A 22740-nucleotide genomic window follows, 5' to 3' on the forward strand; every position below is an offset into this window, starting at 1 on the left:
TGCCTCAGCCTCCCAATGGCTGGGATTATAGGCCTGTGTCACCATGCCCACATGTAAAATTTAATTTTAAAAGGAAAAATTATTTGTTGCTTTTTGTTTGTTTGTTTTTTGCGGAACCGGGGATTGAACTCAGGCCCTTGCGCTTGCCAAGAAAGTGCTTATTCTACTGAGCCATCTCCCCAGCCCCTATTTCCTGCCTTTTTTTTTTTTTTTGGAACCGGGGATTGAAATCAGGCACTTACACTTGCCAGGGAAGTGCTTATTCCACTGAGCCATCTCCCTGGCCCCATTTCCTACTTTTGATCAGATTATTCACAAGTTACCTTTTTTTTTTTAAACTGTCAATTAGTGTCTACTCCATACTAAATAACTGTAGCCTTCAATTTTCACTCGATGAAACAGGGATGATGCCTACCTTCTATATCTCTTAAATCCTAGTTAAAAAATATGTGACACACAATACAGTTATTAATAATTACTTTAATTTTGTTTGCTATTATTTAACAAAATAGATTCACTTAAGACTTAATTTCTTTCCACATGTAATCAGCCAGTACCTGCTTTTCTTCTACCCTGAGCTGTACTCCTTTCTCCACACATAGAATATTGACAACTAACACCCAGAGAGCAGATGTACGAGAAGCACTTTGGATCAGAAACAGGGATGACACTGAATATTCATAAGCAGCACTAGTACTTATTCCCCTAATTTGGAATGACAGCACAATCCTGAATCACATTAAAAAATGTAGACACATTGGGGCTGTGGAGATAGTTCAGTGTCATCCCTGTTTCTGATCCAGATAGCTAAGTGCCTACCTAGGCAAGTGGAAGGACCTGGGTTTGATCCCCAGTACCACATGCTGTACCGGTCCTGCCCCCGGCATGCCCAGCTGGCTACCAAGTCCAGGCATGGTGGTGCATACCTATAATCCTAGCACGGGGGAGGCTGAAACAGGAGAATCACTATGAGTCCGAGCTGCATAGTGAGACCCTGTACCAAATGCATAAAAGTAAAACAAACAAACAAAAGATATATCACAATGCTACATATTCAAATTCTTACATACAGAAGATTATTCCTTTAACATTTGCACATTAAAAAAGATGACCTCATGAGGGGAAAGGTTTTTTTTTTTTTTTCTTTCAGAACCGGGGATTGAACACAGGCCTATTTAAAAAAAAAAATTATTGAGAAAGAAATAGCAATAAGACAGTTTCAAAACAGGTTAGTAGGACAGTTACAATAATTAACACATTGTATATTGTTGTCTTCATAGTAGTTATTTATAGTACAAGATGCAGACATGACCTACAATATTTGAATGGCAACGGAACACGCATCTCTGACAAGACTCAATGAAATGGGATATAAATGAAGGACCATTTTGTAGTGAAAAAAAATCTGTATATATAAAATAGGCAGATATACAGTTACTTTCTCCCATGAACTCAGGCCCTAGCGCTTGCCAGGTAAGCGCTTATTTTACTGAGCTATCTCCCCAGCCCCAGGAAGAGTATTTTAATTTTTTATATACTTGTATTCACTGGGGCCTTACAGGGATCTATCACAGACTATTTAGTTCAGGGAAGATTGTTGACATCAAATAAGTTAATTAATAAGGTGAGCTAATAGTCTGTGAAAAGAGCCATTAAATACCAGCCTAACTGACCCATAGCACAAGAAAAACAAACCTCTTCATAGATTACCCAGCAAGACAACCACGCAGGAAGCTTGCTTCACACGAAGGTTTGACATTCCTGGGATGGTGGAGACACGTGCAAGCCACTTTTGTATACATTCGAACATAAAATGCATTTGAAAGTGGATGTCTGGGGTCATTTAAAGGGAACTGACCAGATATTCTCCCTGTGATTTTTATCATAATGAGAGCAGTAATGATTATAACCATTTCAGGGATCAATAAAGTAAATAAAACAATAAAAAATGCTTACTGAGCAAAAGTTTTGTCTACGAGATCCACATTGTTGATTTTTACAATGCATTCATTTTCCTGAAAGAGTCCCTCCTGCTTGCACCTGCTGTTTTCTTCAATGCCTCGGATGAAGAGTCCTAGGATCCTAAATGTAGAATTTAGGTTGAAATATAATCATTGTATAACAATATGCTAATCATTTCCCTACTTGCTACTATTCAGAAATAAGTATTGATTTTTACTTACAAAGCAAATTATTTCTTCTATTCAAGCAACTGTTTCTGATTGAAATTCTTGATCACACACACACACACACACACACACACACACGCGCACACACACACCCCATCACTAAAGAGAAAAAGCCCTTCAAGACAAGAATTTGCAAGCACCAATCCTGAGGACATTCTCTGTGAGCCCATTTCTCATGCTAGCCACAGACTTCACAAAAGCCAGTGCAGCTCAGTGGTGCCAAGGACCCCAGACTCCTGCTCATGGAAGAACTCTGCAGTTCACTGGAAGGAACAGGTAAGCCAGATTATGCCAAGATGGCAGTATGAGGTGCAGTTTCCTTTGCATTTTAAGAGGTAAACACACATGTGAGGTTGTACCGGTCAGAAGGAAGCCTACTCCCATCCATCAGTGCCCCTGAATCAGATGTTTGATTCTCAGAACTGAGGAGTGTAAGACAAAGTTTTAGGACCAGGAGCAGTTAATGGTCAGTACAAGGTTAGTGTACAGTTTAAGTTCAAAAACTGGAAATACTGGAAAGCAGAGGCTCAGAAGATTTGAGAGCTGTGGGAGCAGGGGACACTTGCACCCCACCTCTACATCCTGCTGACTGCTGGGCTTGGGGAGACTTGCCTGAATGTCAGCAAGGAAGACATGGATTCAGAAAGAAGACCCAGGCTCAGAGTTAGGAGAGGAAGGGACTGGGAAAATAAAAAGAAAGGGAAACCTACAGCCATAGGAATTATATTTGAAGCCAGGAGTGATAGTGCACAACTGTAATCAGCCTCTGCGAGGCTGAGGCACGAGGATCACAAGTTCGAGCTCAGCCTAAGAACACAGTGATATGGTGAGACACTGTCTCAAAATAGAAAAGAACTGTGGCTATAGCTGAGTGAACCATAATTCAACCTCTAGTCACACACACACACACACACACACACACACACACACACACACACACATTCCTTTTATATACATTCACCTGTTGGTATCCATGGATGACTGGTTCTAGAATCTACCTTGTATATCAAAATCTGTGAAAGCTCAAGTTTTTTACAAAATGACATAGAATTTGCATCTTTCTATATACTTTATTTATTTGTTTTTTGTGTGCAGGGTCTCACTACACAGCCCACATTAGTAGTGATCCTCCTTATTTCTTTGTAATAGCTAACACAATGGAATGCCATATAGATAGCTATTGTATTGGACTGATTAGGTAATATCAGCAAGAAAAACTCTACACATGTTCAATACAGAAGTCAGTGTTTCTTCCAAATGTTTTCAACCCATGGATTGTTGAATGTGCTATGGATAAGGAACCCTTGCATGTGGCGTGCTGACTGTATATGTACCTGTGTGTTCATACACACAAGCCTGTTTCCTAAGTAATAAACAACAACTAAGCCAGTAATGACAAGAAAGGAATTTTATCCATTTAGATATTTCTTATTTGAAGATTTTAGCTGCTTCTCAGAGTGAGGAAGATACATATGTCCTCTAAGAGGAGGCCACTTGGTGTGGAGAAGCTGCCAGCCTCATCACTATCCCCTATTCTTCTGCTTAGTTACTCTTTTGTCAAGGAGCCTTATGTGCTATTACATAGTCCCTTTGCATCAAATTTCAAATCTAAATAAAATATGAGCACATTTTATGCACGAATAATAGGGTCAGCAATGGGAAAAGGGCAGGCCATAATGAAAGTTGAGGAGAAAGTGCTCTCCCGTGTGGAACAGTCCTGGACTGGAGCTTCCGCCTGCAGAGCTCAGTTCATTTAATGAGTCCAGAGCATTGCCAGACGTCAAAGGCAAAGCATACACGGTGATATTTAAGCTTCTGCTCCAAAAATATTAAATGAATAAATACAGTACGTTACTGCAGAAGAGCAGAGCAAGTCACACTACTGACCACAAGAAAGGGCCAGGGCCACAGGACCAGGTGTAGGATGTAGGCTCAGCCCACACTTTCCAGTTCTAACAGGTTAGCAGATTAATCAAACATCCTCAGTGTTACCTTACTTTCCTAACATGATACGAAAAATGAAGCTGTTTAATGTGTAAAAAAGAAAAAATAGATCAAAAGCATATTTTTTTCCTCTAAATTAGGCAATGTCTTAATAGTTCACAGTTTGGATTTTTGTAATGGTGGATTCACAATAACATGATCCATTAGGAGGCTCTCATGTGGTTATAAACTAGTTTATGTAAGTGATATTTTTCTAACAAGCATTCAAGTCTTCCTTTAATTTAATCCAGTACATCATCAGTCACGTAACGTTACTCCCTAGGATTTAATTTCACATTTTGGGAAATGAATTAATTCTTTCAGGCCACTAGGTTGCAATTTAGCTAGCATATTTTAGCTGGAGTATGCTATGTGAACCCTTCTGATCTAAATAACCTAAATTTCCATGAAAAATTTATTGACAGAATAAACCCAACTGTAAAACCCATGTGTCAGAGGTAATTTTGGTAAAATTTAAAACTGACTGATTTCATTAGTTTGGTCCTGGGCAACAAACCACTCCTTCCCTCTCTGTTCCATAGATGGGGTAGATTCCCTTTTGTATGATGTCCTCCAGTCTACTATGAGAAGCTTGGAAAATAGTATCTTATGATGCATTATCCTTGTTGGCCCAGATCGGTGGGACCAAAACTATCTCATTGGGACCAAAACTCACAGGATTCAAAGATTAATGCTTTGGAGGAATTATAGGCCAAGACTAGCCAGTTAATTTGCATTAATGAGCAGTGAAAAAAGACAATGAAACCTGCAGCCTGGTGGAATAAGAATAACAATTGCTTCTTCTTCATCTAATAATCACTGAGGCACCAACAATTTTTCCCTATTTGTTAGATCTCAGGCCAGGTCTCCTACCAGCTCAGTGCTTTTGTACAAACATCTCATTCCACACACCACACCCCTCTTCCTGTATCCTTCCTTTTCCTCTCTTGTGTTTAGCTGGAATGAAACCGAGGCATTGCTGGAAGAAAACTGAGGTTGCATGCCACCTTTATTGAAAAAAAATACATTTCATGTTTTTAACTCTAAAAATTCTCATTGATATTTGTTAGATGAATGAATTTTATTTAACTTGCAAGGACTTACTGTTTTGTCTTGTTTTCAATGGAGAAGGCATTGACTCTCAATACACATAACATTCATTACCCATGTGCTATGGTATATAATGGATTCCTGGAGACTTTATCTATTATGGCAGCCACTATATTTTTCTTAGCATGTTCTAACTTAGATTAAATTTCTTATTCAACAACAGGTGTGGTAGTATTTTTCTACAAGGAAAAAAATACATTGGAGGCAAAGCCAATTACAGTAGTCTTAAAAACTAAGAATTAAATGCAAATTCTACTTTAAAATAATAACATAAACCAATAAATGGAAGGAAATTAAGAGCTAAGTATACCACTATGACCTGAGCTAAGCCCCCGCCCCCGTCCCAGTGAAACCATCTGGCACTCTGAAGTCAGACACTTGCCTGACACGCTACCCAGGCAGTTGCACCTAGACACATGGGTTGAGTTAAGCGTGCTGTTTCAGCCTGTATTCATTACTTTTATTGGCTCATGTCTCCACTTCCATATTATTTTTAATGTTTTTTAATTAAATTTCCTTTTATAATACTAGTGAATAGCCAAAAAATAAATAAATAAAACTATTTCTCCAAGTTACCAAATGGTTGACAATGAACTAAAGTTTACTTTCTGAACCAGGCTTTTTTGTTTTAACACAAATAATAATAATGCCAACATTTTATACATTCATGCACTGTGGATTTTATAGGGAGCTGTCACATTTTTAATGTCATTAAATCCTCAGAACCTTGATGTGAAGTAGGTATTCATAAGAGACAAATTTAGGGGATTTGTTGAAAATTATTTGAAAAGAACAGAGATTAATTAGAATTGTTGTGAATTCAGATCCAATAATTCTTTCTACTATTCTACCAAGTTTACGTTAGGAATGAGAATCAGAAAAGAGAAGGGAAGAAGGCAATAAAATCTAGCATGTTTCCCCATGAAGCAAGAGAAAGTGATTTCTCATCAATAGGGCCAAGTTATTTTCTGAACTATTGAAAATGAAATATGGTAACTGTCACATTGTACATTTTCTCATCTTTGGAAATTGGGACGATCTCATTTTCTATTCCAGCTTCCTTGAACTAAAGGGCCTGGTAATTTAACCCATCTGGTATTTCACAAAGCTTTTTCAGTACACTCATGCCAAAAGCCATTAGAATTTCTCAGGACAACTGAGTAAATACTCACCCTGTCTATCAAGAACAACCTTGGCTTGTTCTATGGCTCAGCACACAACACTTATAAAATGTGCTTCTTACCACACACAGGAAAACAGACAATGCAAGCCTCTAGCTTCTCACTTCATTTCTTTTTAGGAAACACTCATTTCAGCCAGATCCTGTCATAAGATGCTATTTGCCAAGAGCAAAAAGGCGATGAATTTATAATTACAGGTAGCAGACAGCCACCGCTGAACATGGTGCTAACCAAAAGGCCAGGAGAAAATCTGTTCTGGCTATAGAGGAGACTGAACTGAATAAATATCCAGAACCAGGAAATTAACACAATTCAACCTGTGAAAAAACCCTTGATGCTAGGAAGAGCAAGGGAATGCAGATACATCAGAAGCTCTGGGTTTCATATGGCACTGGGAAACTCAACAGAATTTCCTGATCTTTGATATCTTCAACTACAAGAAAAGCATTCTATCTTTTCAATGAAGCATTTAATAAATTTAGCAAAGTAATTAAAATCAGGTTACATAAAGGAGAAACTGGTATTTAAGTTTTTTTTTAAATGTATTTAGAACAGAGGCTATAGGTTCTCACCATGTAGATTGGATTCATAGTGATTCTCCTGTTTTCAGCCTCCCAAGCACTGGGATTACAGGTGCACATCACTATGCCCAGTGTCAATTGCCATCTCAGCGCACCCTGGAGGCAGGGCCAGCATGGCACACTGGGGATCGAACCCCGGCCGCTGTGCTCTGCCTAAGCAGGTGCTTTATTCCACTGAGTTATCTGACTGGCCTTTGTTTAAACTTCTGACAAACCTGTCACTAGCAATCTACTGCTAATGGGAGTCATTTCAGCCAAGGATGGTGGCACAGGCCTGAAGCCAGTGTGGATTTAGCAATGTAAAGCCTCTAACATTCCAAAAGATGGAAAATTATTTTTAACAGCCTAAATTGACTTTAGAAAAAACCCTAGCATATGATATTTTCCATTTGCCTTTCTGTCTGTCTGTCTGTCTATCTATCTATCTATCTATCTATCTATCTATCTATCTATCACTTTATATCTCAATATTTAAATACATGGCTTCTTATATAACTACTAGAATATTGAATGTTCAGCGTTGTTAGTTCTATATACAGTACATATTGAAGAATATAAGGAATTATAAATCTAGAATTATCTTCATTTACTGACATGCATTTAGTAACATTAAAAATTGAGTTAAGACACTTGTCTAACAACAGGATAAAATCTTTGCCAACAATGCTGTTTACTCTGTTACCAAGGATAGCATAAGAAAATATAATTGCAAGCAGAGAATTGTGTTGAATATTTTTCATTGCATCTTAAAAGTGTATTTTATTTTGATCCAAACACATAAAAGGCCAACATAAGTATTTCTTATAGTGTCCATCTGAATAATAGGAATTCACACTTAATTGTCTTCTGAAAAAAAATGATTGAAGAGAAAAACTCATTGCGGTTTGCATTATTTGAGCTTTTGAAACCAGCAAAATATCTTACCTTCCACTCAAAGATGAAAAGAAGGGCACTACATGTATTCCTAAGGGACCTCCTTCCCCTGAAATCTCCACTGTTCTGGTCATATCACTGGGACAGAAAAAAAAACAAAAGCACAGATGAGTCTCGGTTAAAAAAAAAAAGCATGAGGCATGTGAATAACCCACCTCACCCTGTCACTCCTCTCTCAGGACCACAGGCACTACTGTGCTGGCAAGGACAGAGAGGAAGTCAAAGGACTGCCCACCTTGTGGGTAGGATCAGAAGAGCCAGGAAAGAAAATCTTTGAATGATTATTTGATTTTTAATTTTAACCTCTAGAAGAAGAAAAAAAATAGAATGACTATCTACAAAATAAATGTCCATGTAATCTGCATAAATCCACATTTAAAAAAGAAGTATATGAAAATAAAATTTCTCCCCAACGAAATTTATTTGAAAATTACAAGTCAGAAAATACATGGAAGTAAGTGGCCTTTCTTTACTGGAACAGAAGAAAATTGAAAGAAAATACTTATTTGTTAGAAAAAGCACAGAATTACAGCTTATAATAGCTGTGAAGCCAGAGTTGATAATACATGTGGGCATGTTCAAAGCAATTTACATCGAAACCTAAACCTGTATCATTTGATTTCAATGGAACAATTCCAAGTTTTCACCTCCTAGTTTATTTATTTTATAAAGGTAGAAAAGAGGTTGAAAAAGCTGGAGAAAATGTTTTATAGAAAGAAATAGAAAGTCTGACCTGCCTAACCTAGCCCAGATTAAGGGAACGATGAGCTAGGAACATTAATGGATAGTGTGCATGACAGAAACATAGAAGGCACTGGGTGCTTTTGAGTAATGTAGAATAGAACAAGTTTATGTACAAATGAAAAATAATAACTGTGAATAATTATTGGCTCCTTTAATCTCAGAAAGAGAAAATAAAATTGCCAAAGGAAATTGGTAAAGTTGAAGTAAACATCTCTTTCATGAAAACTGTGCACATGTTTCCCTTGTTTTCTATTTACATGAAAATGACCTGAAACTATATGTCAAATTAAGAACTATAACGGTTAGAAATGTTTTTCTGTTCTCAACTGAAAATGGTAAAATTTTGGTTCTTTGCTGGAAAGTAGAGAACACCTTATAAAGCAAAATGCCTGATGAACTGACGCTTCATAAAATAGTCTATTTGCATCTAAAATAAACATTAAATATAATCTCATCAATGGATTAGGTTTATTTTAAATGTTTTCTTTGCAAGCCTATTATCATTAAGAACTGAGAATAGGAGCACATTAGTTTCCAGTATTTGTAGAAGACTGAAAATTTCAATCTGATAATAAATATCAAATGGATTTTATCCAGATATTACTGGTGTACATATAAATTGTTCACTCAAACAGGTTATAGCAGCAGCCTGGAATATGATTTAAGAGTGAAACAAATCTGAAAGTGATAATATAAGGTTACTCTGTCCTCTGTGTATGAACACTTACATGACTATAGGTACAGGTATCTGGAGAGGCATACAAAGTATGCATTATAAATCCTGGATCAAAAATGCTTGATAGACAAAAAAGTTGTACACATTTTTGGTACAGTTGAGCTCATTATGCAGCTCAGACTCATAGTGGTCCTCATGTTTTCTGCCTCCTAAGCGCTGGGATTACAGGCATGTGCCACTTCTCTAGGTGTTGGTGGCCAGCTCAGGGCTCCTGGGAACACGACTAGTGCAGCATGTGGTTGAACCCAAGTCCCTGTGCTTGACTAAGCAGGCATCAAGTCCGCTGAACTATCTCTCTGGCCCTAAAATTTCTATATAATAACAAATTTGTGGTGCATTTTCACAAGAGTGATCCTTTCTAGGTTTATGATACTGTTTTAACTACTTTTAAAATAGAGACTAAAATCTTAATCTTTGAAAAATTTTCTTTTGTAATGTATTTTTACAGTTTAATACTGAAACTATAACACAAATTTTTCCTGAAAAATGTATCAAATGTCTACATGCTAATAAAATATACATGTAATAGATAGAGGCTTTCAAATATGTGTTTATTCTACTGTAGACTTAAGGATTTCAGTTTAAGAATTTTAAAGATGGCTATTATAGATGATAACTTTTATGGATTCCTATTTTTTCCTACTTGTAAAGTATTTTCCTTACTCAAAACTCCTCCTATGAATATAATAAACTCCCTGGTTCATACTGAAACCTACTCTTCAGCTAAGTATTAACCCTGATTTTTATGTTCACTTAATAAATTTTACAATATAAGCAATACAACATGTTTAAGATATTAAAAAGTTTTGAGGAGGATTAAGCTTTAAAATGCATTTCATGACTCTTCCTTCCCGTAGTCCAGATTGTATTTTTAGCTTGCCACAGCACACTATAGCCAAAAAGATCTTTGGTGAGAAAGATTTGTGGAAACTGTTAGGTTACAAGCACAAAAATGTTACTAACACAGAAAAAAAGAAGACTCAGTATTGACTGCAAATTGCAAGCATTAACAAAAAATTAGATCTGCTAATAAATACAAATGTAACATTATTTACAATAATGTCTCACATTGTTCTTTACAAAAATATCATCCATTATTTGGTTCAAGATGGTATGTGAAAAGGAAGTCTCATAGACAAATTCACAGATTTTTACTTATTCTAAAAGGCACATGTCTCCATATTTTCTAGATTTCTGTAGAGATCTCTGTATGCATGCCTCACGGGATGGAAACACATAAGCAGGACTAGCTACAACTATTTTAATACAGAAGTTGCGCGGTGCCAAGTGTGATGAGTAAGGCAGGTGGGGCACACCACGATGCTTGCACGAGACGGCCCTGCTACAGATGTCACTCAGCAGCTCTACTTGCTATACCTTTGATCACATCTATAAAGATACTCAGGAACGGACATTCAGAACTGCTTCAGAAAGTGGCAAGAATAATGGGATGTTTGTCTGAAGAGAGGCGGAATTATTTAAAAGTGCATTAATGACAATATGTCTTTTACTATGATCATTTTTTAAAATTCAAACATTCACAGTGTTTTTGGTCAACGTTTGGACAGATCTGTAAAACTGAGACTTCACGATGTTGTGAAAATGGACTACTGGCACTATGGCTTAGATGCCTCAGTGTACAGTTCAGGGACTCATGCAGGGTGCATCCATTTATTTAGGTTTTGGAGGTTGGTACAATGGTCAGAAGATACAGCAAAAGGCAGACTAAGAGTGAAAAATATAGAAAGTGAGGAAGGATATTCTAGCCATGGGAAGAAAAAGGAATTATAAAAAAATAGACAAAAGATGGAACAGTGTGAGGTTCTACTGGGATGACACTTTCAAAGCAGAGGTACAGTAAAAAGAGGGTACAGGACTGCAACATAGAACTGGGATCAGGAAACACTTAGGGTGGTGGCATTTGATGAAGGACTCTGAAGGACAAATTAATTTTCCATCAGAAAAAATACATGAAGGGTAGGGGGCTGAGGACACACATAGAAGAAAAGTCTGTACTGAGACACCGAACCAGGATGGTGTGAGGACATGGAGTGGAATGTCACATTGCAGAGGGAGAAGACATGATAAATGAGGAAGAGGAGAAGGAGGAAGCGAAGAAGGGTGAGAGAGGTGGTATGCACACAAGGCAGATTGACCCATTAGCGTCGAATCAAATATCCTAGTGATCAAATTCCAACCTGGAAAGTTCATGCTTAAATTTGTAGAAAATAATCACTAAAGGTTCCATAACTAAGCAACAGTGATATAAATGCTATAATTTAGACAGCTGTCTGGCACTTATATGTGGGATTGATGAGAAAAGGAAAGGGCCAGGGAGAGATTGGCACTTGAGACAAGAGTTAGTAAATTACTACAATCTACCTTTGAGGGAACACAGGCTTCAGCAATGATTACAGAATAAAGCATGAGACCATGAGGACAGGTTCAAGATAATTTGAGATGAACTCTACAAATAATTTGCCGAATGAGTAGCTGTCATAGGCAGGAGAGAAGATAGGATAAAATATGATGGCAATTTTAAGCTCAGAAGAAGAGCTGTATCAGGAGCAAGATAACCTAGGGAAGCAGGAGTTGAGAAATACTGTGGGGTGGGAAACAGAAAAGCAGCTAGGGAGGAGGGACAGTCTTCCATACATTTGCTTACTATTTGAAAAGAAGCTCAAACTGTAAGTTTTAGAAAAAATACCCAAGAAATGGTTGCTTTACAGTCTTCAGACCCAAGTGAATCACATAGTGATCTACAGGGCATGCCCTATTAGACATATTTTAGGGAAGGGTTGGCAAGGTGTTCTGGGCCTCACTAATAGATCAGACTCGTAGTGATCCACCTGTTTACAGCCTCACAAGAGCTGGGATTACAGGCATGCACCACCACGCCAGACTTGGGGATTGAACCCCCAGGCTCTGCACCTGCTTACAGGCGCTTTAATCTGCTAGGCTATTTGGCTGGCCCTGTTTTTCCTTGAATAAAGATGCTTTGTTAATAATGGATGAGATCAAAGTTATGATTTATGGAGCAATTTATTATACCATTCACTCATTCACTGACCCAATATATCCCAATTATATCCTAAGACCTGTATTATGTGTTAAAATACTTTGAAGGATTGTCTTGTTTGAAAAAAGAAATAGTTACAACAAGATGCAGAATATTTAATAATGACCATGATAATTACAATAGCAATTAATGCTTCTCTAGCCTTTCATTTAGCACTGTGCTAAGTTGTTGCTTGTAATGTATCTTAGTTAATCTTCTCAATCTATATGATCATGGCACTCATTTTTTAAAAGAAGAAAACATTTTAAAGAGGTTAATTAGTCCAAAACTGGCACAGGTAGTTAGTAGCACAGTCCATATTCAAATGTAGGGATTAACTAAAACCAAGGGGAACTAAGGAAGGCTTTAGATATTTTATCTAGCAGTAATACATGGGAACAATTAGAATAAGGAGAGACTGATATTCAGGAGAAAAATAGTAGCTTATGTCTGAAGAGACAAGAAATGTTTTAGCAATGCCTGTGGGTGCACAAATTGGTTCATGACATATTGAAATGGACTCTGGAAATTATTTTCTTAGCTTCTACACCACCTGCATGAAGTGTGCCCAAAGTCCTGTGATAAAACCAAGGTATGTGGGGCAATATTGAAAGTCCCCACCTGAGAAAGATGCTGGCCATATAATGTAGCTGGAAGTAGCATCATAATCAATATTTACCTGTTTTTTTCTTATCTCATGCTGGCTTAAAACAACGGTTCTGCTAGGACCTTGGTCTTCAAGCTTTCCTGTTAGTTGGACATGCTATACTCCAAAGGTAGTTCCTGCCCTTGTGCAGCCTCAGGTCTGCAAAGACCAGGAGTCTGCAAGGACTAGAGTTTGTACTCATTCCATATTCTGAATTTGGATGGAAGCTGAATTCAGTTGTGGCACTCACTATACAGTGATTTTTAGCCCTGATTGTATGGCATGAAAAAAAAAAAAAAACAATCAAGGACCCAGAAGGCGCACAAAAATTAGTTTTAAGTTTATAGATTTATAGAAATAAACTATCTCTATATTTGTTCTGAATTGAAGTTGCTTCACCAACTAATAAATTAAGAGGTTGTTTTGATAGTCAAATTATACTTACATACATATAGTTTAGGAATGAAAAAAATTATTACTCTGTTCTATTTCTCAAAATTCCCTGTACCCAGAAAAGTTTAGCTATTTTTTTCCCTTTAACCATAAACCAAATAAGTGTTCAGTTTGTGATAGGTACTGATGTAGCATTTACCCAAGGTGTCAGCAAAATTTTCAAAAGGCTAACACTTGAAAAACAATGCTAAAACCAAACAGAGTAAGAGCACTCCATACATTACAACTACCTTCAAAAACAATATTATCAAACTTCTGAAAAGACAGTGTTGGAGATCTTTTACATCAAATTGTTTATATTGGGCAGCTCATTAATCAGAGAAATAGCCTAAATAAAAATAATTATGATCATATGGCCATAAGACATAAATTTGAGAACACACAGTGAAACTGTGTGATAAATGATAATAATCCATTTTTAAATGTAATTTCATGCCAATTGAATGGCACCTATTAGTAACTGGACTCAAGGAAAAGAATGCACTAGCTGAATGGCCACCATGCTCAGCAGCATTGCCTGCTAATGCTAAATAACCATATATTACATTCAACATCACTATTGTTGTGCCAAATTTGAAGAAATTTAAAGAAATGATAATGACAATTATAAAAATAACATAAAACCAGCAACACTATTAAAATATCCAAAATGTGAAACTCTTGCATGGCTGCTATACTACTCAAAAAGTTTGGGATTTTGCAGCATTTCATATTTGAGAGTTTGGGATTATGCAAATATTGCCATATCAAAATCTGAAGCAATTCTGGTCCCTAGAAGTTTGGGTACAGAGTAGTCAACCTGTAGCAGAAATAATGTTAGTAACAATAGTAGTAGCAAAAGCAGCAAATAGGCAGGTCTCCCTAACCCAAACACTATTCCCAGTACCTTATCTATATTAATAATGAAATGTACACACAGAAGGATAATAGTTCTGTACAAACTCATTGAAGAAAGTGTTAATAATATTTATATTTTACAGAGCAGGAATTGAGGCAAAGAACTTGCATAAATTCACAGGTAAAATAAGCAGTCGAGCTGGGTTTTGAACAGGTAGCAAGTACTTTGACTTTAAAATTGGACAGTTAGCACACAAAAAATGCAGTACTGGCAAACATAGGCATAAGTGACTTCAAATCATGAGCCACTTTCATTAATACCATGAAAAAATCTGACTGAGAGTCTGGATTTATTTTATATGAATCAAGTAAAGTACTGCAAGATTATTCAAACAATATAAAGCTGTACTCAGAGAACTAGGCTCAAAGTAAAGCATTCCACCACAGTGCACTCTGAGGAAGTGTTCACTTCAACCTGCTGCTCAAAGAGAAGGAAAAGTAATTAAAAAATATTGGCTGCAGAAGAGTGCTGGAAGGATTGAGGATCACTTGTACATACATGTTTGTCAGTGAGTTCTCATAATGAAAGAAAAAGAACAACTATGAAATTAATGTCACAACTGGAACATGTTCCATGCTACAGTTCTACTTATCTTGGTCTTTCCTGTAAAATAAAACCAGTTAAAAACTATTAAATACACCAGGATTGAACTGAAATAAACAAAAATATACCAATTTATATGAAGAAAATACCTCAGTGTATCCTTCATTTTTGGCGACGTTAGTAGTTCCGTCTGTATACCATTCATCACTTCTCTGTCTTCCAAGTTCTGTGTGGAATCCTGTAGGGAAACAAACCCATAAGCATGTGGGTGCTACACATATAGAACTGAAGATTTGAATAAAATATCTCAATGTGAGAGAGTAAATGGTTTTATTCTAGATATAGAACACATGTTCCAATTTCTTTTAAGACTGGAAACAGGTGTTAATCTTTTCAGTGATTTTAATGTACTTTGCTCTCCCATTTGGTTCCTGAATTGTTCAAATGGCCCATTTACAAAAGGCAATGTGTTAAGAGCTTCAGAATTCATCATTTAGCTTCCTGCTACTCAACCCTAGACTTTGGGGACTGTCTTTTAAACCAGCACAGAAAAGGAGCACATAAGGGAGTGAAAGCTTCAGTGACAGACAGGTGGTGAGAGATGTTTTAGTGCACTTTACTTGTTTGTACCCTGATGATACAGTACTAAAATATAAAGAGAACACATCCGTGAGAAAATGGGGCCTGCCAAAGTCACTTCTGGCAAATGTGCACAGGAACAGTTCTGGAAGAAGAAAGCCAAAATTCTTCATCATAAGAGTTGACTTTTGAGGATGCACTTTACAAAAAGGAAAGAAACTGGCCCCTAAGTCTAACACACTTCAGCCACAGGCAGCATGCTCAAGGGACAGGCTCAAGAACAGAGTTAGCTGGTGGTGTAGGACAGTGGTAAAGTTTCATTGGCTAATACCCAGAGTAGTCAGAGGAAAGGGTGGGTTCTAGACACCATGCCTTCTTTATGGAAGATATCAGTTCCTTGCTAGACCATGGGACTGTTCTTTAACAGATAATTCTGTGGATCCCCACTCTTCAAAAAAGAGTCAAACACACAATTGGTCATTGATTCTGATTTCCCTGAAACAATGCACCTGGAGAAAGACCCATAAACAAAACCCAGACCTAGAAGCAGCATTTATAACCCTGAACACACCATTTCAACACAAAGGAGGACAAGTGTGAACTTAAGAATGTGTACACAAGTGAATGAGGGTAATGTCTCAATAAAAGAAGACCCAGCTACATCAGAAGCACTTTCACATGCACACTGATCATTATAAAAACTGTCTTTGCTTTTAGTCTATGGAACAACATTTCATAGAGGTGAGTTGTTTTGTGAGACTTTTACCCTAGATTTATTTTATTATTTTAGCTAATTTTCTTTATTAGATCATGCATGTGGTACATAGGCTTACACTCCATGTGGGGAGTTCGGACATGTAAATAACACATCTTAAATCCTTTCCTCATCCCAACTCCTCCCTTCCCTTCCTCCTTCCTTCATCTCTTCATTCCTATTCCCCTTCAGAAAGGTCTCCCTTTCTTCTTTTTACTTATACTTCGGGTCTCATGTAAGAGAAATCATGCACTATTTAAGTTCGCATGTCTAGTTTATTTCATATAACATTATGGTCTCAAGGTGCATCTACTTTCCTACAAATGAGTTTTCTTCATGGCAAAGCAGTACTACACTGTGTCAAAATGTCACATTTTAAAATCCATTCATCTATTGATGGAGTAGCAGGGGCTACTTCAAAGATTTAACTATTATAAGAATGCTGCTATAAACATGGCGATGCATGTTTTGCTGTACTAGGATGTCTTTATTTCTTCAAAAAAGGGACTTGGAGAATAACAGAGTCAAATGGCATTTCTAGTTTTAGTTCTCTGGAGGCTCTCTATACTGATTTCCATAGTACTTTTACCAGTAATAATGACACAAACAATGAAGAAGCTCCTCCTAGACCTCGCCAGCATTTGTTATTGGTTGTTGTTTTCCTCACGATAGCCATTCTTTCAGGATGAGATGGAATCTGTGTTGTTTTCATTTACATTTCTGAGTGATGTTGAGCATTTCTTCACACATTTATTGGCCATTTATATTTCTTTTTTTGTGAAGCATTTGTTCATAACCCCACCTTCCATGACCAAACAGATCTGTTTAATTTTTTTTAAATTTAGTTTTCTCTTTTCCACTTAAAGAACACTTCGTAGATTAATGTACCAAACCTTAAAAGATGAATGTTTTTGCAAGTTTTTAAATATGTGTTATTATGGAAATCTAGAAAAATTACTACAGAGAAAATGAGATGTGATTGGGCAGATTACAAAAACACTTAAGCAGAAAAATGTAACAAAAGTATTGAACTTGTCACTATAATATATGTCAAGACATTTGATGACCTCATTAACACTCAAATCATTAAGTTTCTGTGCTATCTCATATAAGACAAACTTGTGTTATCAAGCATATAACAAAGAGTTCATTATATTAGTTTGCTAAGGATGGATAATAAATTATCCTCAAATTTAAGGATTAGAAAATATTTATTATATGTTATTGATGCTGTGAGTCAAGACTTTTAAGTGGCTTGGTGGAGCAGTTTTACAGTACAGTCAAGATGGCTGAAGGCTGCAGCTTCAGAAAGGCTTGAGGCTTTGAGATCAAATTTTTTTTACAGTGGCTTTACTGAGATATGCAGTAATTCACATAAGATTAAGCCTCATAAAGAGTACAATTTGGAGATTTGGGATATATACGGTTGTGCAACAATAGTCACCAAAGGAGATCACTTTTGTCATTCAGAAAGAAAACCCTTACCCTTTAGCAGTCATTTTCCATTTTCTTCTCCCAAGACATCTGCCATTAATCATTAATCTACTGTCTGTTTTCTAGTATTGCCCAATATGAATATTTCATATAAAAGAATCTCTCTTAAATCATTTTCTTTTTGCTAAGACAAAATACCAACACCCAACACTCAATGGAAGAGAGGTTTACAGAGATTTTAGAGGATTCAGTCCATAGTTGGCTGGCTCCTGGAAGAAAGTGAATGGCAGGAAGGGTCAGGGCAGATGACAGCTATTCATGCCATAACAACCAGGAAGAAGAGAAGGGGGAGCCAAGGGTGGGGATGCACTTGCCAGGTCACGTCCCTGTGACTGTTGGCCAGTCAGGCCTCACCTCCCAATACCACTTTAGATGTCGAACTTGTCCGTGGCCTCACGTGCTGATAAATATTATACCCCCACATCACCCGTCAAACACCTAAGATTTGGGGGACATTTTAAATCCAAACCATAAGAAAGTCAGCAAGCAGTTTCCTTATTTGTGTTGTAGCATACATCAGTATTTCACTATATTTTATAGATAAATAATATTTCAACTATGATATCCCACACTCAGCTTTTCTTTTCACCAGCTGAATTTGCATTAATTCCAATTTGTCTATTACAAATAATGCTGCTACGAACATCTGTGTATCAGTACATGTGTAAACACGTTTTCTATTCTCTTGAGTGTCTAAAGGAAGAAATGAAACTGTTGATTATGTGGTCTAACTTATTTGTTTTTGTTATTTGTATTTTTGGTGATGTATCTAAAAATTTGCATAGTACAAGGCTGTACAAATTTGTTTTTGTGTTTTGAGAGTTTTATGATAGCTGTCAGGTTTAGGCTTGCTATTATTTTGAATTAATTTCTACATGTAGAATAAGGTAGGGCTACAAATTCATTCTCTGCACATGAATATATATTTTGTTGAATCATTTGAAAAAAAAATTGTTCCCCGTTAAATTATTTCAGTATCTATATAAAAAGTCAATGGTCCAAAATTTAAAATATTTATTTTTAGTCTCACAATTATATTTCATTGCTATATGTAACTTTTTTGTGTGTGTGGCCAGCTCAGCCCACCCTGGGGGCAGGGCTGGCATGGCATGTGGTGCCAGGGATTGAACTGTGGTCCCTGTGCATTTGCCTAAGCTTGCCTAAGCAGGCACTTTAGACTGCTGAGCTGTCTCACCAGCCTTGCTATATGTATCTTTAGGTTATCACTATACAGTTTTGATTATTGTCTCTTTAGATTGCTTTGAAATTGAGATGGATGAATCCTCCATGTTTGTTTACGAAACCACCAATGTTTTTGCCTTTCAATATTGTTTCTTTACTTCATTTCTATAGTAAATTTCTATATTAATTATATTTTATGTTAATTTCAGAGCTTATAAATTTCCTTAAAAAAGCCAGTAAAATTATGATAAAGAACACACAGCCTATGGCTTAATTTTAGAGAGTAATGCCATCTTAACAATATAATCCTTTTTAATTTTATTATTTTTTAATTTAGAGAGAAAAAATCTCAAAAAAAATGGGGGAACAATAGTTAATACATTGACTATTGTTATCTTTAAAGTTGTTATTCAGAGTAGAAGGTATTGACATTTAATTGTCCAAACAACAGTAGCACAAACACTTTTTTCCTTTTTTCTTTTCTTCATGCCCCATTCCAGTTTCTCTTTTCTTTTGAATTTCTTCCATTGTACAATATCTACTGTACATTTTGGATCTTATTTACTCTTTCACCTTTTCACATAGGTAGACAACACGATGTTTACACATGTGTATATGGTTATTTCATTTATTACTATGGTCTCCTTTTGCATCCGTTTACCTATAAAGACTTGCAGTGTATCCTTCACAATATAAAGTCTTTAAAGGAATAAACAGTTAACAATGTCAGTTAATTAAATAAAATGTTTGTTTTGGTTTTGTAAGTCTGTCAGTTGGTCTTCTTAAATACTTATTGTAAAAGGTTAATACTCTATTTAATTCTTTATTTTTACCTCACTATACCTTACACCAAGTGGAAAATTTCTTGTTGACTCCTAACCAATATAGGAAAATAACAAACTTCCTGTTTCACATAAACATTATCTTAGGTTACAGGGAGTTTTCCTTCTCATTCCAGTTAGATGGCACTTAAAAGTTCTATTTAAGTCAACAGATACTAATTCTCTGAATATTTGGAAATGTTAACTTCAATTGTGAAGCTCTATGTGACAATGTGCTCTTGCATAACTCTGAACCAACTACACATTTGGAGCATCATGTCAGAAACTACAAACCTGAAGAGAACTCATTTTTCCATTTTTCCATCTCATATCCAAGACAAGAGTTGTATTCTTTCAAAATTGGCATTAGAAAAGTTACATTTCTTGTTATATAGGTCTTGCTTTATCTTCGTCTTACCCATTCAGCAGAAAAGTATAAAAACAAGGTATAAAAAGTAAAGCCATATTAATATGCTGAGTTGTAAAAGGCTCAAGTCAACAACTTCTGACATTGCCAGTCCTATGGATAATCCATTACTATTATGGACTACTGGACTATATTGGATTATTTTCCTGAATTCATGCACCTACAATATTTAAATGGCAATGGAATACCCATCTCTGACAAAACTAAAAAAAGGAGACACAAATAAAGGACCATTTTGTATCTATATCTACAAAAGAGTTAGAATAGATACACAACTACTTTCTCTTAATTCAATGAGAGCAAAGATTTGTACTAATAGTGTACGGACAGTATATCATGTTTGCATCTTGTACTATGAATAACCACTATGAAGACAACAATATGCAATGTATTAATTATTGAAACTGTCCTTCTAATCGATTTTGAAACTGTCTCATTGCTATTTGTCTCTCAATAAAATAAAATAAAATAAAAATTGGCATCAAAAACTGCCTTGTCATAACTCTTACAAAGGGTTAGAAAGTATAGCCTATCATCTCATCTAACAAGTAGTGTTTGTTAGTTACCAAATCATTTCTATATACTGCAGTGACAGATTCATTTCATGAGTCAAGGAAAGATGTGTAGGAGACTCCAAGAACATAAGACCAGTTCAAATTAATTCCAGCAACACTGTACTTCAAGATATATGGCTAAACATTGGAAACAGCCCAAATGTCCATCAACTGAGGAATAAATAAAAAAAGGATTTGGTATTTTTGTAAAATGGAGTACCATTCAGCTATAAAAGAAGATAAACTTGAGGCTTTTATAGGTAAATGAATACAAGTAGAGACCATGCTCATAAGTGAAATAAATCAAGACTTACATGTGTAGACATCATATTGTCTACCTAGTATTAGAAGCTGAAAGAGTAAATAAGATCCAAAGTGTACAATAGATATTGGGAAAGGAAAGAAATTGCTCAAAAGGAAGGAACAACTGAGAGGGGAAAGGAGAAAAGAAAGAAGGGGAAAAAAGACATGTACAAGATACTTAGGGTAACTATATTACTAATTTCTATCAGTTCACTGAAATGAACAGTTAGTGCCTCTATTGTTTGATCAGTTTTCAATGCCTGTAACTGGTCATTTGAAGCATTTCTTTGAAGATAGCAATATGCAATATGCAATATGCAATATAATAAACATTCTTAATTTCCTATCATCTTGTTTTGAATTTCTGTATGACTTTTATTATTTTTATCCCTTTAAAATAAAAAAGTCAGCTTCTCTGTTAACATAGTACATAAAAATCACTTTTTCCAAAAATTAAAAAAATCTGAGAAGAAATTTAAGAGTACTTAAGATATTCCTTCACTAAGTTACATGATGAAATGAATAGTCACGAAATCACACATATCTAAAAATGAAAATGATACTTTTTTCTCATAGTCTATTTAAATAACTGGAAAAAACTGTAAAATCATGAATTTTAAAGCTGGATAGAAAGGGCAAAAATAACTCTGATTAGGAAGAACTAAAGGTATCAGTAACTGCTGCTGAACAGCCTCCATATTTGTTCAACTTTGGGTTTGAGAACTACTAATGTGACTTCAAATTTCACATTTGCCTCTAGAAGCAAAACAGTTGGGAAGCTCTATATTTAACTTTATTAATGAAATTATTATACTTTCTGTTTTTAATGTTAGCTTAAAATAGGGATCTAAGATCAGCCACAGAGAATATAAAGTATGAAACTGTCTCAAAATTTGTCTCATTTCTTTTGCCCACATTACAATCCTTTGTTTTCTAATAAAGTTCAGAAGGTGCTCAGGCCTTGCTATCTGGGCAGAGACCTTTAGGAAGCTTGCCCTTTACCTCGTGGATCAGATGAGAGGAACATATCATATGTGGCTCTTACAACAGACAAGTTTAATTACTATAGTTTTAAACAAGCGAACATTTTTAGCAACACTTTCAGGATCCTGGGAGCATTTCTGACAGCTAAAATGCATTCGATTTAAACATCATCGCACTATTTTTAGCTTTAAAATCAACACTTACATAAATATTCCCAAACCAATTAGCAGCAGCTGGAAGTAAAGGTGTTTACATTTAGTTAGCACCGGTGCTAACGACTCCAAGGGTTCTCCGACCACAAGAACAGAGCCAGGCACCGGGAACCCCTTCCTCTGGGCAGCGCTCGTGTTGGCAACAGGCTAGATTTTATACTTCACAGGTGGTAAAGGTCACTGATTTCACACAGGAAAGACTATGCTTTATTAAGAAGCATCATTAAGTTGTGGCTCTCTAAACTAACAATGCTCTTGATAAAAATTTTTGGAAGAAAATGCTACCCAAATTCACATCATGTTTCCCTGGTTGGCTATAGCTCCAAAGAAAAATTAAAAGCAGTTCTATAGTTCTATCTTTCATTTCTCAGATGA

General features: G+C 36.1%; 1 protein-coding gene across 1 annotated transcript in view; it reads right to left on the reverse strand.

The window, feature by feature from the left end:
* Pard3b (par-3 family cell polarity regulator beta) overlaps window positions 1-22740 on the reverse strand; it is a 1028738-nt gene that overhangs the window by 547230 nt on the left and 458768 nt on the right. The window contains exons 5-7 of the mRNA XM_004626728.2: window positions 15205-15293; window positions 7969-8055; window positions 1957-2082 (exon numbers count right to left, since the gene is read on the reverse strand). Of these exons, the coding sequence (XP_004626785.1) occupies window positions 1957-2082; window positions 7969-8055; window positions 15205-15293 (302 nt within the window). The remainder of the gene's footprint in view (window positions 1-1956; window positions 2083-7968; window positions 8056-15204; window positions 15294-22740) is intronic.

This window comes from Octodon degus, unplaced genomic scaffold, assembly GCF_000260255.1.
Source record: "Octodon degus isolate 3935 unplaced genomic scaffold, OctDeg1.0 scaffold00016, whole genome shotgun sequence".
NCBI lineage: Eukaryota > Metazoa > Chordata > Mammalia > Rodentia > Octodontidae > Octodon > Octodon degus.